The following is a 15775-nucleotide window of genomic DNA, read 5'->3' as shown; positions in this document are numbered from 1 at the left end:
TTTTTGAGAAACTCGAGATGAGTGGGAAATCAAACAGCATTTGTAATACAGTATGATGTGTGCTACAAGGGGCTGGTGTTGGGTGCAATGGGAGCAAAGAAGACCGGCCTCTTACCCAGGCTGTGAGTTAAGGAAAACTTCCTAGAGGTGATGCCATTTGTGTTGAGATGTGAAGGGTGAGTAGATGTGAGCCAGCTGAAAGGTGGTGAGTGAGTGGGACTTGGAGAGGGGAGTGTTCCAGGTCGAAGGAAGGGCATGTGCGAAGAAAAGAGCTGACATTGGAGAGGCTAGGAAACCAAATCAAGAAAGGCCTGACGAGCTTAAACTTTGACCTGGGGAGAGCTTTACGCGGTGGAGTGACGTGATGGAGTTTGTACTTGCCACTCAGATTAGAATCAGGTCAGGGAGCCAGATTAGTGAGAGATGGTAGTGGCTTGAATCAAGACAGTAGACACAGGATGAGGAGGAATGGATGGACTCAAGCAAAAGCAGGGAGAATTGACAATCACTGATTAGTGATTGTGAGGGGGAGAGACAGGGGTATCGAGAATAATTTTTCAGGTTGCCATTCATTGAGATAATCACAGGGGGAGGAGGGGAGGAGCGGGCTTAGGGAGGAGAAGATTTTCTTTTTTATTTTTTTTATTTTTATTTATTTATTTATTTATTTATTTATTTATTAAGATTTTATTTATTCATTATAGAGAGGGGAGAGAGAGAGAGAGAAGGGGGAGGAGCAGAAAGCATCAACTCCCATATGTGCCTTGACCAGGCAAGCCCAGGGTTTTGAACCAGCACCCTCAACGTTTCCAGGTTGACACTTTATCCACTGCGCCACCACAGGTCAGGCCGGGAGGAGAAGATTTTCATTTAAAACATGCTGAGTTTTAAATGCCTGAAGTATATTCATGTAGAAAGTTTTGAATGAATGGATTGCAGAGTCAGGAGAGAGTTGAGGGCTGAAGCTGCTGTTCTGGAAGTCATCTCGGCCTGTAGGTGTTTGCCGAGGTGGGCTAGCTCCCAGTGGGAAGATCCGAGGCTTAGGGAAGCCTGGCCAGAAAAGCAGGAAGCTGAGCTGAGTGCAGGGAAGTCACTTTTACTGGAGGTGAAGCACCCTGCCAGGGAGGTGGTAGGAAAGCAGGAGCACTCGGTCCCCGGGGCTGAGGGAGAAGGCTTCCGGGAAGGAGCCAATGGCCCAGCACACCAAAAGCTGCTGAAAGGTCAAGAAATTGAGAAAATCTATTGGATTTGGTGATGAAAGAGGAGCCAGTGTCATTAAAATGCTGAATGGGTGGGAGACCAAGGAGAAGGGAAGGGAGGGGTTCACATAACAGCCTAATCGTGGAGGGCCTGGTCATTAGTGAGGGCAGTCCTGGTGGTGGTGTGGTGGGGAGGGGTGTGGGGGATGGGAGATGTATGAGAGGAAGTGGTGGGGGGAGGGGTGTTTTCTAAACTGCAGCTAGGAAGAGGGGAGGAAAGAGCAGTGTTGGCCCGAGTGGGAGGTGAGGGATTGTTTTTTTGGTTTTTTTTTGGTATTTTTCTGAAGCCAGAAACGGGGAGGCAGTCAGACTCCCGCATGCGCCCGACTGGGATCCACCCGGCACGCCCACCAGGGGGCGATGCTTTGCCCATCTGGGGCGTTGCTCTGTTGCGACCAGAGCCATTCTAGCGCCTGAGGCAGAGAGAGGCACAGAGCCATCCTCAGCACCCGGGACAACTTTGCTCCAATGGAGTCTCGGCTGCGGGAGGGGAAGAGAGAGACAGAGAGGAAGGAGAGGGGGAGGGGTGGAGAAGCAGATGGGTGCTTCTCCTGTGTGCCCTGGCTGGGAATCGAACCCGGGACTCCTGCACACCAGGCCGAAGCTCTACCACTGAGCCAACCGGCCAGGGCCAGTTTTGTTTTATTTTTAAAGATAGTAGAGAGGTGAGCCTGTATCAATGCTGATTGTCAAGAACTAATACAGAGATGTTCTAGAAATGAGAGCGAGATGGGGGAAACTGCAAGGGTAGGAGACATGATCAATAGAAGGAGGTCTCTGTGAAGAACGGGTGGGGAAATGGGAAGATGCCATCCAAAGCAGAGTAGGATGATCAGCATGGACAGGAGGAGACACGATGTCCATGTCTTTCAACAGGTGGGAAGGGGAGTTGTGGCCACCGTATTAGAACTGGGCCAGGACAAGGGCAAAACTACTCTTTTTTAAGTGAGGGAGAGAGACAGACAGGGACAGATAGAAAGGGAAAGAGAGATGAGAAGAGCATCAATTCTTCATTGTGGCACCTTAGTTGTTCATTGACTGCTTTCTCATATGTGCCTTGACTGGCAGGCTACAGCTGAGCCAGTGACCCCCTTGCTTAAGCTGGTGACCATGGGGTCATGTGTATGATCCCAGACTCAAGCTGGTGAGCCTGCGCTCAAGCCGTTGAGCTTGAGTTTCAAACCTGGGTCCTTGGGGTCCCAGGCCGACTGCACCACCACCTGGTCAGGCTAAAACTACTCTTGATAATGGTAGTGTGAAAATCAAATAACCCTGAAAACCTGAATTGCAGCTTTTCTGCCTCAGGGCCCACACTGCTGCTAAGCCTTGGCTTCCAGGTCTCCTGCTCTGTAGACTGGCCCAAGGTCACAGATCCAGAAGCAGAACAGAAACAGGCCCTCAGAATGTCAGGAGGCAGAGTCCTTCCTGAGGACAAGTGATGAACAGTGAGCCAGAATGGAGACCGACAGGACTGAGCTCTGAGGTCACCAAAGAACAGAGGGACCGGGGTTGCATTCCAAGAGTCTGTGATTCCTCTGAGGCCAAGGCAGTGGCATGATGCCCTGTCTGTGCCCACAGTGCTCTCCTACACCCTCTGGGTGCTGCTCCACCTCCTTTCATCCCACTCCCGAAGTGCTGGGACTGTGCACACCACCTCTTCCTCGGGGATCTACACCTCTGGACTTTACTCATTTTAGAGAGAAGAGAGAGAGAGAGAGAGAAGGGGGGAGGAGCAAGAAGCATCAACTTCCATATGTACTTTGACCAGGCAAGCCATAGATTTTTGAACCAGCAACCTCAGCATTCCAGGTCAATGCTTTATTCACTGCGGCACCACAGGTCAGGCCCCTCTGGCTTCTTGATGAGTCAGCCAAGTTTGCCCTTGGTTCCCCCGAGCTCCTCTGTCCCGAGGCTTGTCCCTAGACTTACCCAAATCCTATACCTTCTTCATGATCTGGCTCAAGACTACCCCCTCCAGGAGGCCTTTCTTGATTACCTGGCCCTCACTAACCTCACTTCCTTGCATTCTGCCCATGCTCGATTGTACACTATTGGGTCTTGTTTTTCATGTGCTACTTCACTTTCTGCAAATAAACTCTTTGAGACAGTGAATCCTCAGAGTGTGTAGCATGAAAATTAGCATCTAGTAGGTGCCTAATGAAAATTTAATTAAAATAATGATTATAACTTATTGTTATGTGCAGTATTTTACTTTTTTTCTCATTTTTGAAAGTATTCTCAGTTACATTACAATCCCATGAAGTAGGTGTCCCAATAATATAAACTTTTTTTTTTTTTTAAAAAAGGATAAAACCAACACAGAAAAAGCCCAAATGACTTGCCTCAAGCCATACACTGGGTGATAGCGGGGTTCTTGCTCCCTGCCCAGGCCCCCAGGTTCTTACCTTAATGACGTAGCGTACATATTGTGGCCGTTTGGCATTTAGGAAGATCCCTATGGTGCAAGGAATGAGAATCAGGATCAGTGATAGCACAATGCCTCCATAGGGTACCTTGTCCTTCAGGTCCCCATCATAGATCCCCCTGGAGTAAATATACAGGAGGAGGGGCATCATGCCCAGGGCAATGAAGGTGGAGCAGGTGGTCATCACGATGCTGGGTGGGAGACATAGGAAGAGTGCAGAGAGAAAGCCCATTAATATAGACCATTTTGGTGAGTGCCGGCTATGTGCTAGACGCTGTGCTAAGCACTTTATGTATATTGCTTCATTTCCTTTTCCTGGTAGCCTTAGGAACTAAATATACTATCTTTCTTTTGATGAGGAACCTAGGGATTAGACTTGCGACTTGCCCAGGATCATACAGGTAGTAATGGCTGAGGCGAGGTTTGTATGCTGGTCTATCCAGCTGCTTCAGTCCGTGTGCTTCATTATTGGAGGGAGTGTTCTGATCTCTGTAAGAGAACTTGTTTTGCTTTGAGCACTTGCCATTTGTACAGCCCTTTTGGAGGAAGGCTGAATGACTTCATCGCTTTGACTAAATCCCATTGGATCACAAGACGGCACCTGAATCACAGTTGTAAGTGTCTGTCTTAGGGCCTAGGGGATGGCTAGATACAATGGCTATTGAGATACAATGTCCATCTGAGAGAACAAGGATTAACTAACATTAAGAATGTTTTCTCTCTTGGAGATTTTGAATGTGAGACACAGTGACAGACGCCTGGTCTTTGAGAGTGGGTGGCATAGGAAGAATGGTCATGCAGAAGCCAAAAACATGCAACAAAATAGTTAACGGAGGTCAGTATTAGAAGGACTATCAAATAACAGCAAAGCAGTAGAAACAGAGTAACTGAAGGACCATAATGGTGGAGCAATGGAGAAGGCAGCAATAGCTACCCACTGCTGAGTAGGTGACCAGATAACCTGGTCATCACACCTGCTTTGTATCTTGATTACAATTCTAGTCCCGTCCCCAACACTGATAAATCTTTACTATCTGTTTTATCCTTACATTATTTAAGTTAAACTGAGTGTGAGTCTCAGAGCCTGAATAATAATATATCCTCCCAGCTCTAATTTGTATCCTAATTGTCCTATTACCATTTCCATTTGGAATGTGCTAGATGTTAGTCCCAGGACCCTGTAAAGGCACAGACCTTCCAGAAAGACCAACTGAGAGACTGAAGCTGCTAGGGAACATTCTTAGATTTGTCAACACTGATCTTACCCTAGATTGCTCAGCTTCCATTCTAGTAGGAAGGTTGGAGGTGAAGGCTTGGCGAGACCCAGGAAAATCACAGTGAGTGTGTATCCCTTCTCCACACAGCCCTATCCTCTATGCATACTTCTTGTTTCCGTAAAGGTGAACTATGTCTTAAATGAACATCAAGTACAGCCTAATCCAAAGGGTCCAGAGCATAGCCATCAAGGACAACAACAGGGAGAAGGCATTACAAGGGATAAGCTGTCAGAAATGAGGAGAAAAACCTTAAAGAATATTGCTGACTAAATAATGGCAAAACCCCTCCCTTATGAACACCAGCAGCACTTAAGCACATACTTGAGCTTGTAAGAAACTAAGGGAGGTTTCCAGAGATCAGAAACAAAGTGAAGTAAATCTTCATTTAACATTGTTGATAGGTTTTGTGACTAAGCACAATGAGGTCTATGGCCATGGCTGGTTGTCTCAGCAGTAGAGCATCGGCCAAGCATGTGGATGTCTTAGGTTTGATTTGTGGTCAGGGCACACAGGAGAAGCAACCATCTGTTTCTCCATGCCTCCCCCTCTCCTTTCTCTTTCTCTCTTTCTCTCCCCCTCTTGCAGAGCAAGTTGACCCTGGGTGCTGAGGATGGCTCCATGGCTTCCCCTTAGGCGCTAAAATAGCTCAGTTGCTAAGCAACAGAGCAACGGTCCCAGATGGACAGAGCACCACCCTGTAGGGGGCTTGCCAGGAGGATCCCAGTCAGGGCGCATGCAGGAATCTGTCTCTCTGCCTCCCTGCTTCTAATGTAAGGAAGAACAAATGAGGTATATACAGAAGGTAATTTTACCATGGACTAATTGACACAAACAAGAGTTAAATTCCTACTGCATCTCATCAACGTTATAATGAAACAAAACAAGGACCTGCTCTAGTTAATGGGTGAGCTCGTGCTGAAGCTGCACCGTGTGAAGCGGGTGGGGGGTGGAGGGTTACTTTTGGTAATCTGGAGGCTTATGTTTTAATGTCCAAGGGAGGGACCAGAATTGAGATCTTAGGCTTCTAAGAAGAGGAGAGTTAAAACTGAGAGATCAATAATATTATTTATTTATTTATTTATTTATTTATTTATTCATTTTAGAGAGGAGAGGGAGAGACAGAAGAGAGAGAGAGAGAGAGAGAGAGAGAGGAGAGACAGAGAGAGAGAAGGGGGAGGAGCTGGAAGCATCAACTCCCATATGTGCCTTGACCAGGCAAGCCCAGGGTTTCAAACCAGCGACCTCAGCATTGCCAGGTCGACGCTTTATCCACTGTGCCACCACAGGTCAGGCCAATAATATTAATTTAAAATTTTGGAAAAATAAAACATCTAATTATCTTATGGGTCAAATGTAAAACAATAATAAAAAGGAAATATTTGGAACAGAATAATAATATATACATATTTAAAAACATGTGGTGAAATGATCTTGGATTAGGTAGTGGTTTCTTAGACATGACACCTAAAGCATGAACAACCAAAGAAGAAATATAAATTTGACTTCATCAAAACTAAAAACCTTTATGCTCCAAAGAACACTATCAAAAAAGTCTCCCACATAATGGGAGAAAAATATTTGCAAAAAATCATATAAGGGTTTTGTATCCAGAATATATAAAGAACTCTTACAACTCAACAATTTATAAAACCCCATATAATTCAATTTAAAGATGGGGGAAAGACATGAGTAGATATTTCTCCAAAGAAGATGTACAACTGGCCAATACACATGTGCAAAGGTGCGTATAAGAGAAATACAAATCAAAACTATAATGAGGTACCACTTCATACCCATTAGTATGGCTACAGTAAAAATGATGGGTAAGTCTTGGTGAGCATGTGGAGAGATTGTAATTCTCCCATGTTGTTGATGGGATGTAATATGGTACAGCTGCTCTGGAAAACAGCTTGGCTGATCCTCAAAAAGTTAGAGATGTCATATGACCCAGCAAGCATTTCCTAAGTATATACCCAAGAGAAATAAACATATTTCCATACAAAAACTAGTATACTAATGTTCATACCAGCATTATTCATAATAGCCCCAAAGTAGAAAACAATAAAAATCCATCAGCTGATAAATGAATAAGCAAAATATGGTGTACTCATAAAAGTGCTGCTACATGTTACCACAGGGCTAAACTTTAAAAATGGGAACATTCCATTTCTGTGGAATCTATAGGGACACAAAGCCAACTAGTGGTTGCCAGGGGCTGGGGTTAGACAGGATGGGGAGTGACTGCTAATGGGTACACGGTTTCTTTTTGGGATAACTAAAATAGTCTGGAATCACATAGGGTTAATAGTTGTACAACCTTGTGAATATACTAAAAACTACAGAATGATACACTTCACAAGGGTAAATTTTATGATGGTATGTGAATTACATCTCAAAAATATTAATTTAAAAAATCTAGGCAGCAATTAAACTCTTAGAGAAAACTTTATGGCCTTAAAAGTTTATATAGGAAAAGCAGAGACAAAAGAAAATGAGGTAAGCATTTTATTTCAGAAATTATAAACAGGAAAGACAAAGTAAACCCAATGCAAGTAGAAGAAAGAAAATATTAAAGATGAGTGAATAAACTTTAAAAATTATATAAATTAATTGAGAGGACCAATTAAATCAAGAGCAGGTTCTTTGTCCAATAGACACCACTGACAAGACTAATCAAAGAAAAGGAAAGAAGGCACAATTGATATTAGGAATGAAAAAAGGAACATAATTTCAGATATAATTTCATACTTTCATTTTTCAATTAAGATTTAATAGACAATTTCCTGTGAAATATAATCTATAAAACCTAATCCAAAATATAGCTGAAAATCCAAATCAACTTAGAACCATAAAGACATTTAATAAGTAGTCTGAAATCTCTCATCCAAACCCCACGCCATGTGTCTGGTTTTACAGTAGAGTTCTACTAGATAGTCAAAGTATACAAGTCTTAATATTATACAGGGAATACAAAAGGAGAAACATGGCCCATTTTTTTTTGTATAATTTTAGAACCAAAGCTGGAAAAGAACATTATGAGAAAGAAAAACGAGCTATTCTCACTTATGAACATAGAGGCAAAAATAATAAATAAAATATTAGCACATGAATCTAGCAATGCCTTTACAAAATAATACAATGAATAAGATGGGTTAATCCCAGCAACATATGAGTGGTTTAATGTTAGATAATCTACTGATATATATCACTATAATTGAATTAATAAATGGTATGTCATTCAACAAAATTCAATGTTTATGCATGATAAAAATTAGCACACGGGTAACAGAATGGAAATTCTTGAAACTGAAAAGGGTTATCTTTCAAAAATCTATAGGAAACAGTATATTTAATGGTGAAAAATTAGATAACTAGAGCAAGGACACCAGTTATCATCAACTTTGTTTTAAATTTTACTGTATATAGGTCTTTGCTAGCAAAGCAAAACGAGACATGGAAAAATTATAGAGATGGAAAAGGAAGAAACTAAATTTTCATTAAATACCAATGATTAGACTGTTCACAGAGGAAATCCAAGTGAAATTTAATTATGACTAGTAAATACGAGAATTCATGTGGTTCTGAATACATTAGAAATATTTTAAAAATCAGTTGAGTCTTGAATAATTGGAAAATAATTATCATATGATATTTTTAAAAAGGCACCATTTATAATATCCACAAAACTACAAAATATTTAGAAATAAATCAAAATGAGATATGCAAAATCTTTATGGGATAAATTATAAAACTCCATAGAAAGGTATAAAATAAAGCCTAAGTAAAAAGAAAAGCTATACCATTTTCATGGATGAGAAGACTCAATATTTTAAAGATGTTTTCTAAATTTATCTACAAATTTAATGCAAATATAACCAAAATTCCAGAAACATTTCTTTGTAGACTTGAGAATTAATCCCAAAATTCAATTGTAAAAGTAAAGGGTCATGAATAGTGTAATTTTCAAGAACAAGGTAGGGGGACTTACCTTTCAGATATTAAGACATTATAAAGTCGTAATTAAGAAAAAATAATATTGTGCAAGGATAGCCACATAGACCAACAGAAGAGAAGATAGATCCCAGACACAAGCCCATAAGTGTGAATTTAATCTGTGGGAGAGATAGTATTACAAATTACTGGAGGAAAATTCACTCAATGGTCCTGGGAAATTTTACTATCATACAGAAAAGATAAAATTAGATGACAGCATATACAATAAGTTCTAGGTCATTGAAGATCTCCATGTGAAAAGCAAAACTTTAAAACTTTTTAAAGAAAATATAGGGGAATATCTTCATGACCTTGAGATTAGTAAAGAACTTCTTTTTTATTTTTATTTTATTTTTTCTTTTCCAAGTGAAAAGAGGGGAAATAGAGAGACAGACTCCCACTTGCTCCCCCGTCTGGATCCACCCGGCAACCCCCATCTGGGGCCGATGCTCTGCCCATCTTGGGCCATGCTGGCATCTGAGCTATTTTTAGCACCTGAGGTGGAGGCTCCCCAGAGCCATCCTGAGCACCTGGGGCCAATGTGCTTGAATCAATAGAGCCATGGCTGTGAGAAGGGAAGTGGGAGAAGGGGGAGAGGGAAGGGTGGAGAAGCAGATGGTCGCTTCTCCTGTGTGTCCTGACAAGGAATTGAACCCAGGACAGCCACATGCCAGGTCCATGCTCTACCATTGAACCAGCCAGCCAGGGCCAAGGACTTCTTAAAGAAACCAAAAAAACACAGACTGTCAAGAAAAAATATTGGTAAATTTGATTAAATTAAAATAAATGCTCTGTGTTATAAGACATAATTATCAAAGTGTGAAGATAAGCCCCAAACTGTCAGTTGGCTGTTGCAACATATAAAAACAATACAAATTCCAAATTAATAAGAAAAAACACAATAGTAGCCCCCCCAATAGGCAAAGGAGGTATTTCCAGATGAGGACATCCAAATGGCCAATAAATATTTGAAAAGGCATTAGACTTCCCATGAAATTAAATTTAAAACCACCGCGACCCATTTCAATCTCACCAGATGGCAAAAATTAAAAGGTCTGACAGTGCTTGCCCAACCTGTGCTGGCTCAGTGAATAAAGCTTCAACCTGGAATGCTGAGGTCACTGGTTGAAACCCTGGGCTTCCCTGCTCAAGGCACATATGAAAAGCAACTGTCATGAGTTGAGCACTCCTCCCTAACCCCAACTCTCTTTCTCTCTCCCACTTCTCTTTCTAAAATCAATAAATCAATTAAAAAAAAAAAAAAAAAAGGTTTGACAATTCTTGCCTAACCTATGGTGGTGAAGTGGATGGAATGTTGACCTAGAATGCTGAGGTTCTATGTTCAAAACCCTGGGCTTGTCTGGTCAAGGCACGTTCGAGGAACAAACAATGAGCAACTAAAGTGAAACAACCATGATCTCGCTACCTCTCTCTCTTTCTCCCTCTCTCTAAAAAATAAATAAATACAATCTTTAAAAAGTCTGACAAGCCTGACCTGTGGTGGCGCAGTGGATAAAGTGTCGACCTGGAATGCTGAGGTCACTGATTCAAAACCCTGGGCTTGCCTAGTCAAGGCACATGTGAGAGTTGATGCTTCCTGCTCCTCCCCCCTTTCTCTCTCTCTCTCTCTCCTCTCTAAAATGAATAAAAAAAAAAATCTGACAATTCCAAATACAGATAGATGAAGACATGGAAGAAGTGGAATGACGATTAGAGACTATTTAGAAGACTTTTTATTTAGAGACTATTTGTAGATGTGTGAACCTCACGACCCAGCCGTCCTGCTTTTATTGTGTACTCTCTCCCACATGAGCAGTGGGGCACATGCACAAGACTGGTCAGAGCAACAAAACATGAAATCCACATAAACATCTGACAACAGGAGAATAGATAAATACAAGCGAACTCCATGGCAGTTCAAATGCACAAAGCGGCTATTTTATTTATATACCTATATCTCAAAAAAAAGCAATTTGTCAAATGACATGGGCAGTATGATAGTGTTTGTATAAAATTTAAAATCCTGCAAATACAGCCTGGCCTGTGGTGACGCAGTGGATAGACCGTTGACCTGAAATGCTGAGGTCTCTTGTTCCAAACCTTGGGCTTGCTAGGTCAAGGCACATATGACAAGCAATCAATGAACAACTAAAGTGAAGCAACTATGAGTTGATACTTCTTGTCTGCCCCCACCCCATAAAATCAATAGATAAAATCTTTTAAAAAGTTAAAAAAATAAAAGCATGCAAATACAACAGTGTGTCTTGTTTATGGATCAGTACATAGGAGTAATGGTATAAATTATACTATAATAGTGCTAAATTCCTAGAGGTGTTCCCTGTGGGCTGGGAGAGGGGAATGAGATTGGAGAGGGACACACGAAGCTATCTATTGATTTCTTCCTAGAAGAAAGGCCACAGATACAAGTGAGCTTGTTTTGATGTCACTGAGCAGAGGAGTCATGCTTACTTTGGCTTGGCATGCCGGGAGTTCTGGGACTTGCTCTGGGACTTGGTGTGCCCTGTTCATGGGGGTGTGAGAGCCAGACTGTGGACCTTCAGAGACCTCATCCACATATGTAAGTCCTGGATCCTGGTCAGGCCGCCCACCTCTAGACTTACTGGAGTCTGTGACTTTCATGATCCTCAGTTTACCCTGAAGGACAGGGGTGGGAAGTGACTTGTCTAGTTCCCAGATTTGGAACCTGTTCCATAGTAACATTGGGGACCCGGTTGCCTCTCAGCCAGGGAGCCAGGGGAAAAAGAGCACATTCAGCTTTTTATTTATCCTTCCTGCTTAAGCTCTCAGAGCACTGCATGCACCCTGCTTTTGGGCATCTATCCCCCGTGTTTGGGGAAGGGTTTTGAACCCCTGTCAATAGAGGCAAAAGCTGAGGGAGCTGTAAGGGGACCTGTCAGAATCTCTGTGAAGTAGAAACTTCTGGGAAGCCGAATGGCTTCCATCTCATCCTGGTTATGTTTCCTCTGTCTGGTGGGTAGAGCTGTGGAAATCCTTGGATTGTGTCCATGGCTGCTGCCCGCACCCAGTGGCGCTGTTGTGAGCTGGGTCCGGGGGGGAGCAGATGAACTTGAGGGACATCAAAGGTATTCAAAGGGACCTAGTTCCCTCTGGCACTCTCTGTCCCCAACAAGCTAAGCTTGCTTCAACTTTGAGGATATTTCTCTTGCCTATGGGTTACCTGCATTTTTTGGAACTTGTCTAAATGGCATTCTCGAGGAAGGAGCTGCCATGCCTGGCTGTGCCCCAGGTGGCCCGTGGTGGCGGCTGCCCCAGGCTCACACCAGCTGTGAGGCAGTCCCTGGAGGAGGGAGCCCAGGGCTGGCTCCGGACACCGCTTCCCCAGAAGTTCTGGAAAACCTCTGGCAGGTCTCTGGGCTTCAGTCCTTTCATGGGCAAGGCTCTAGACGGGAACTAAGAGAGGGCTATGCTTATGGAGAAGTTTCAGACTGGTAGCCTTTGCGTGACATCTGGCCCTCTGACATGTATTGTTTGGCTTGCATGGCATTTTTAAAAAAAATTTTGAATGAGTTGTCAATATTTAAAAATTTGGAGATTTCACACAAAAATGGAGTTTCTACTTTCTCTCAAAAAGCAGGAAGCTGCGGTGGTGGTGGGTTCCCGCTCTCAGAGAACACCCATGGCGTCTGCCCTGTGTAGGGGGGCCATGCCTCCAGTTTTTTGTTTGTTTATGTCCGTGCCTGAACCCTGAAGATATTTGAGTAAAGCACAGGCTGTGGAGCCCCCGGTTCAGATTCTGCTTCTCTAAAATGGGCCCCTCCCAGTGTGAGTAGCTCAGACAAAGTGCTTGGCACAGTGCCTGTTTTTTTTTTGTTGTTGTTGTCAATTTCATTAGTTTAATTATAATACATGCAACAAGTTGTCCTAAAGCAGGGGTTGGGAACCTATGGCTCGCGAGCCAGATGTGGCTCTTTTGATGGCTGCATCTGGCTCGCAGACAGATCTTTAATAAAAAAATAATAACGTTAAAAATAGAAAACATTCTCATGTATTACAATCCATTCATTTCCTACCGCTCATGTTCATGATTGCCGGTGGCTGGAGCCAATCACAGCTGTCCTCCGGGACAACACCAAAGTTTTATTGGATAACGCATAACGTACACGTACACGGGTCGTTGTATGGCTCTCACGGAATTACATTTTAAAATATGTGGCGTTCATGGCTCTCTCAGCCAAGAAGGTTCCCGACCCCTGTCCTAGAGGAACTCAAATTGGAATCCGAAGTCTGGAAACACGTGATGGATACAGATCCAAAGCCATCAGAGGACCCCTTGCCTGACTGACACCTGACTTCCAGCATCACTTCTAAAACAGGATTAAGATACAGCCTGGGTTTCTCAGGGCATGGAGGCTGTGCCGAGCCTTGTCCAGAGGCCAGATCAAGACCCGGGGCTTGCTGTGCAGCAGGAAGGGTTTGGATTAGTTGGAGGGGAGAATTTCCTCATACTGAGGTGGTGAAACACGGGCTACGTTCCCATGGGAGACTGTAGCTGCCAAGCCCCGTCTCGTCCTTGTCTTCCCATCGACTACCTCGGTGAGGGCTGACTCCTACGGTGGGGACTCCAGAGCTGCTCGGACGGTGGCTCCTGGCAAACCTCAAGTATCATTCTCTTGTTTCATTTAAAAATTGGCCCCGGCCTCACTCGGCCTCACCTGGCATCACCAGGAGCAGCTCCTTCCTGTCTTGGTTGCTTTCCTTGGTAAACATTGGCCAGGGACAGGGTGCTGACAGACACTGCCCTACCTGGCCTAGGAAAGCATCTCCACTGAGGACCCAACCAAAGGACACTGAGCTGGAGGCTGAGGCAGGAGCTTCTGCAGGTGAGTTCCTCAGCCGGCATAGGTGATGCTGCTGCTTCCTCCCTCCAGCAGTCTGGCTGAGTGGAGCCCAGCCTAACCTGGCCCGCGCTGGGCAACTCTTGAATCTACCTGGTTGTACCTTCCCACGGAAATGTTCCTGTGTCTCACAGGGGTAGGGGTAAGGAGTTAAGAGAAGACATCCCATCTGCCTGGATAGTTGGGAAGAGCTTTGGAAATTCTTGTTTGCTTTGTAAGAATTGGAGGTGCTCATTCAGTTCCAAGCCACCTTGATCTCCATGGAGATGCCTGGAGCCAATCGGCTCCCCGTCTCAGCTCTCTGGCTTCAAAGCAAACAACGTGCCCACCATTGTAGGCAGGTGAAGTTCTCCAGAGCTCCTTTGGTTTAAACCAGTACTCCTCTGAGACAATCCTTATGCTCCACCTGAGATGCCTCTGGGGATATGGGGTCTCCAGGACTCCCCTGACCCAGCGTCGTCCCTTTGGTTTGGTGTTTAAACCAAGACATACTCCTGCTCCCAGCCCGACATAAGCTCTTGACAACCAAACTTGCCACTTCCTGCCCTATCCTGCCCCCAGCCCCCACTCATTCCCTCCCCTGTCTTTATCCCGTGTTTCCCCTTTGATTGCGACACCACCAGTGTGGCCCCTGTGCCCAAGCTGCCCCCTCCCCACCCCCGTCCTACCTGAGGTTCATGTCCCCCTTCATGGCCAGACTGAAGACGTTGGACAGGTTCCCCCCGGGTGAACAGCCGCAGATCAGGATGGCCAGCGCCTCGATGTTGTTCAACCTGAAGATCTTGCCCAGCAAAAAGGCGGTGAGGGGCATGATGCCGTACTGTGCCACCAGGGCGATGGCCAGCCCTTTGGGCTTCCAGAAGTGAGCCTTGATCTTGCTGTACTCCATCGTGCAGCCCAGCGAGAGCATCATGATGAGCAGCATGAACACCAGGATGACGCTCAGCGCCAGGTCGGTGGGGCGCTTGCCGAAATTGGGCGGCAGGGAGAAGTTGAGCGCCACAGACACATTGAGGGTCTCCATCCTCTTGCACGGCGGCGGAAAGCCGCGAGACCGGCACACCCTGGCTCCCTCCGCTGCTCGGTCCTTGCTGGGCACCTTCTTTAATCACCTCCCAGGGAAGAGCGTCAGGACAAATGGAGCTGGAGCAGGTCTGATATTGGCCTACTCTGGCAGGCTGTCTGGACCAGAATGCAAATAGAAGGGTTATGCAATTGTGGCCCCAAAGGAAAAAGAGCCCAGAGCCTTATCTGCTCAACCTGCCCTGCTCTACCCAATTCCTCGACCTTTCTGGTGTCACTCACACGCCTTTATCACCTTGCCGCTTCGGGGACAAGCAGACTCATTTCTCTCCTTTGCCCCCACTGGGTGCTCCCAGACAGTTTTTTCCAGACCCTGTCCAAGGCCAGCCCTTCTCACCCTCTGCTCAGTCTTTGATGCCTTAGGAGGGTGTCCTCCCCCTGCCTATCTGCCCCCAAGCCCACAGGAGTGGAAAGAGTCAAGCTTTAGGTTACCTTTCCTTCCTGGACATAGGTAACATATCCCCAGGGGTTGTGGAACTGGGCAGGGGCAGGTGTGTTCCTGGCCTCTAGGGGGCGGTGTGTCCACAACTCTTTTCCTAGGAGGTGAGGTGCCTGTGTCCTTCTGGCCTGGCCTGGGGAAATCCTGGTGCTGTCCCTAAACCTGGATGGTGTAGGGCCCAGGGGAGGAGTAGCTCCCCTTCTGAGGGAAGAGGCTGCAGGGTTAGCAAAGGCTCTGAGGGCAGCTCTGAGGGCACCCCCGAGGGCACCCCGGCTCCGGAGATGGGTGTCCGGACTCCCTGGCAGGCAGCCTGGGGAGCCCCATAGCTTAGGAAACTTTCTGAACAAGAAGCAGAGATACCTAGGCTTTTCTTTCCAGTACCTGACATCTGTGCTATTGTTCTAGACTTGTGTGTCTCAGGC

The 15775-nt window shown here is 45.1% G+C and overlaps 1 protein-coding gene across 2 annotated transcripts in view; it reads right to left on the bottom strand.

The window, feature by feature from the left end:
• SLC10A1 (solute carrier family 10 member 1) overlaps positions 1–15775 on the bottom strand; it is a 32844-nt gene that overhangs the window by 10776 nt on the left and 6293 nt on the right. Inside the window, exons 1-3 of one of the 2 annotated variants that reach the window (XM_066342500.1) lie at positions 15347–15365; positions 14500–15013; positions 3665–3875 (exon numbers count right to left, since the gene is read on the bottom strand). In XM_066342500.1, coding sequence (XP_066198597.1) covers positions 3665–3875; positions 14500–14855 — 567 coding nt within the window. In that variant the 5' untranslated portion in view covers positions 14856–15013; positions 15347–15365. Of the gene's footprint in view, positions 1–3664; positions 3876–14499; positions 15014–15346; positions 15366–15775 lie in introns of those variants that run through there. The other variant, XM_066342499.1, reaches the window with a different exon arrangement.

This window comes from Saccopteryx leptura, chromosome 6 (genome assembly GCF_036850995.1).
Source record: "Saccopteryx leptura isolate mSacLep1 chromosome 6, mSacLep1_pri_phased_curated, whole genome shotgun sequence".
Taxonomy (NCBI): Eukaryota; Metazoa; Chordata; class Mammalia; order Chiroptera; family Emballonuridae; genus Saccopteryx; species Saccopteryx leptura.
Note: the sequence above shows the minus strand (reverse complement) of the source record. Positions and strands in the feature narration are given on the sequence as shown.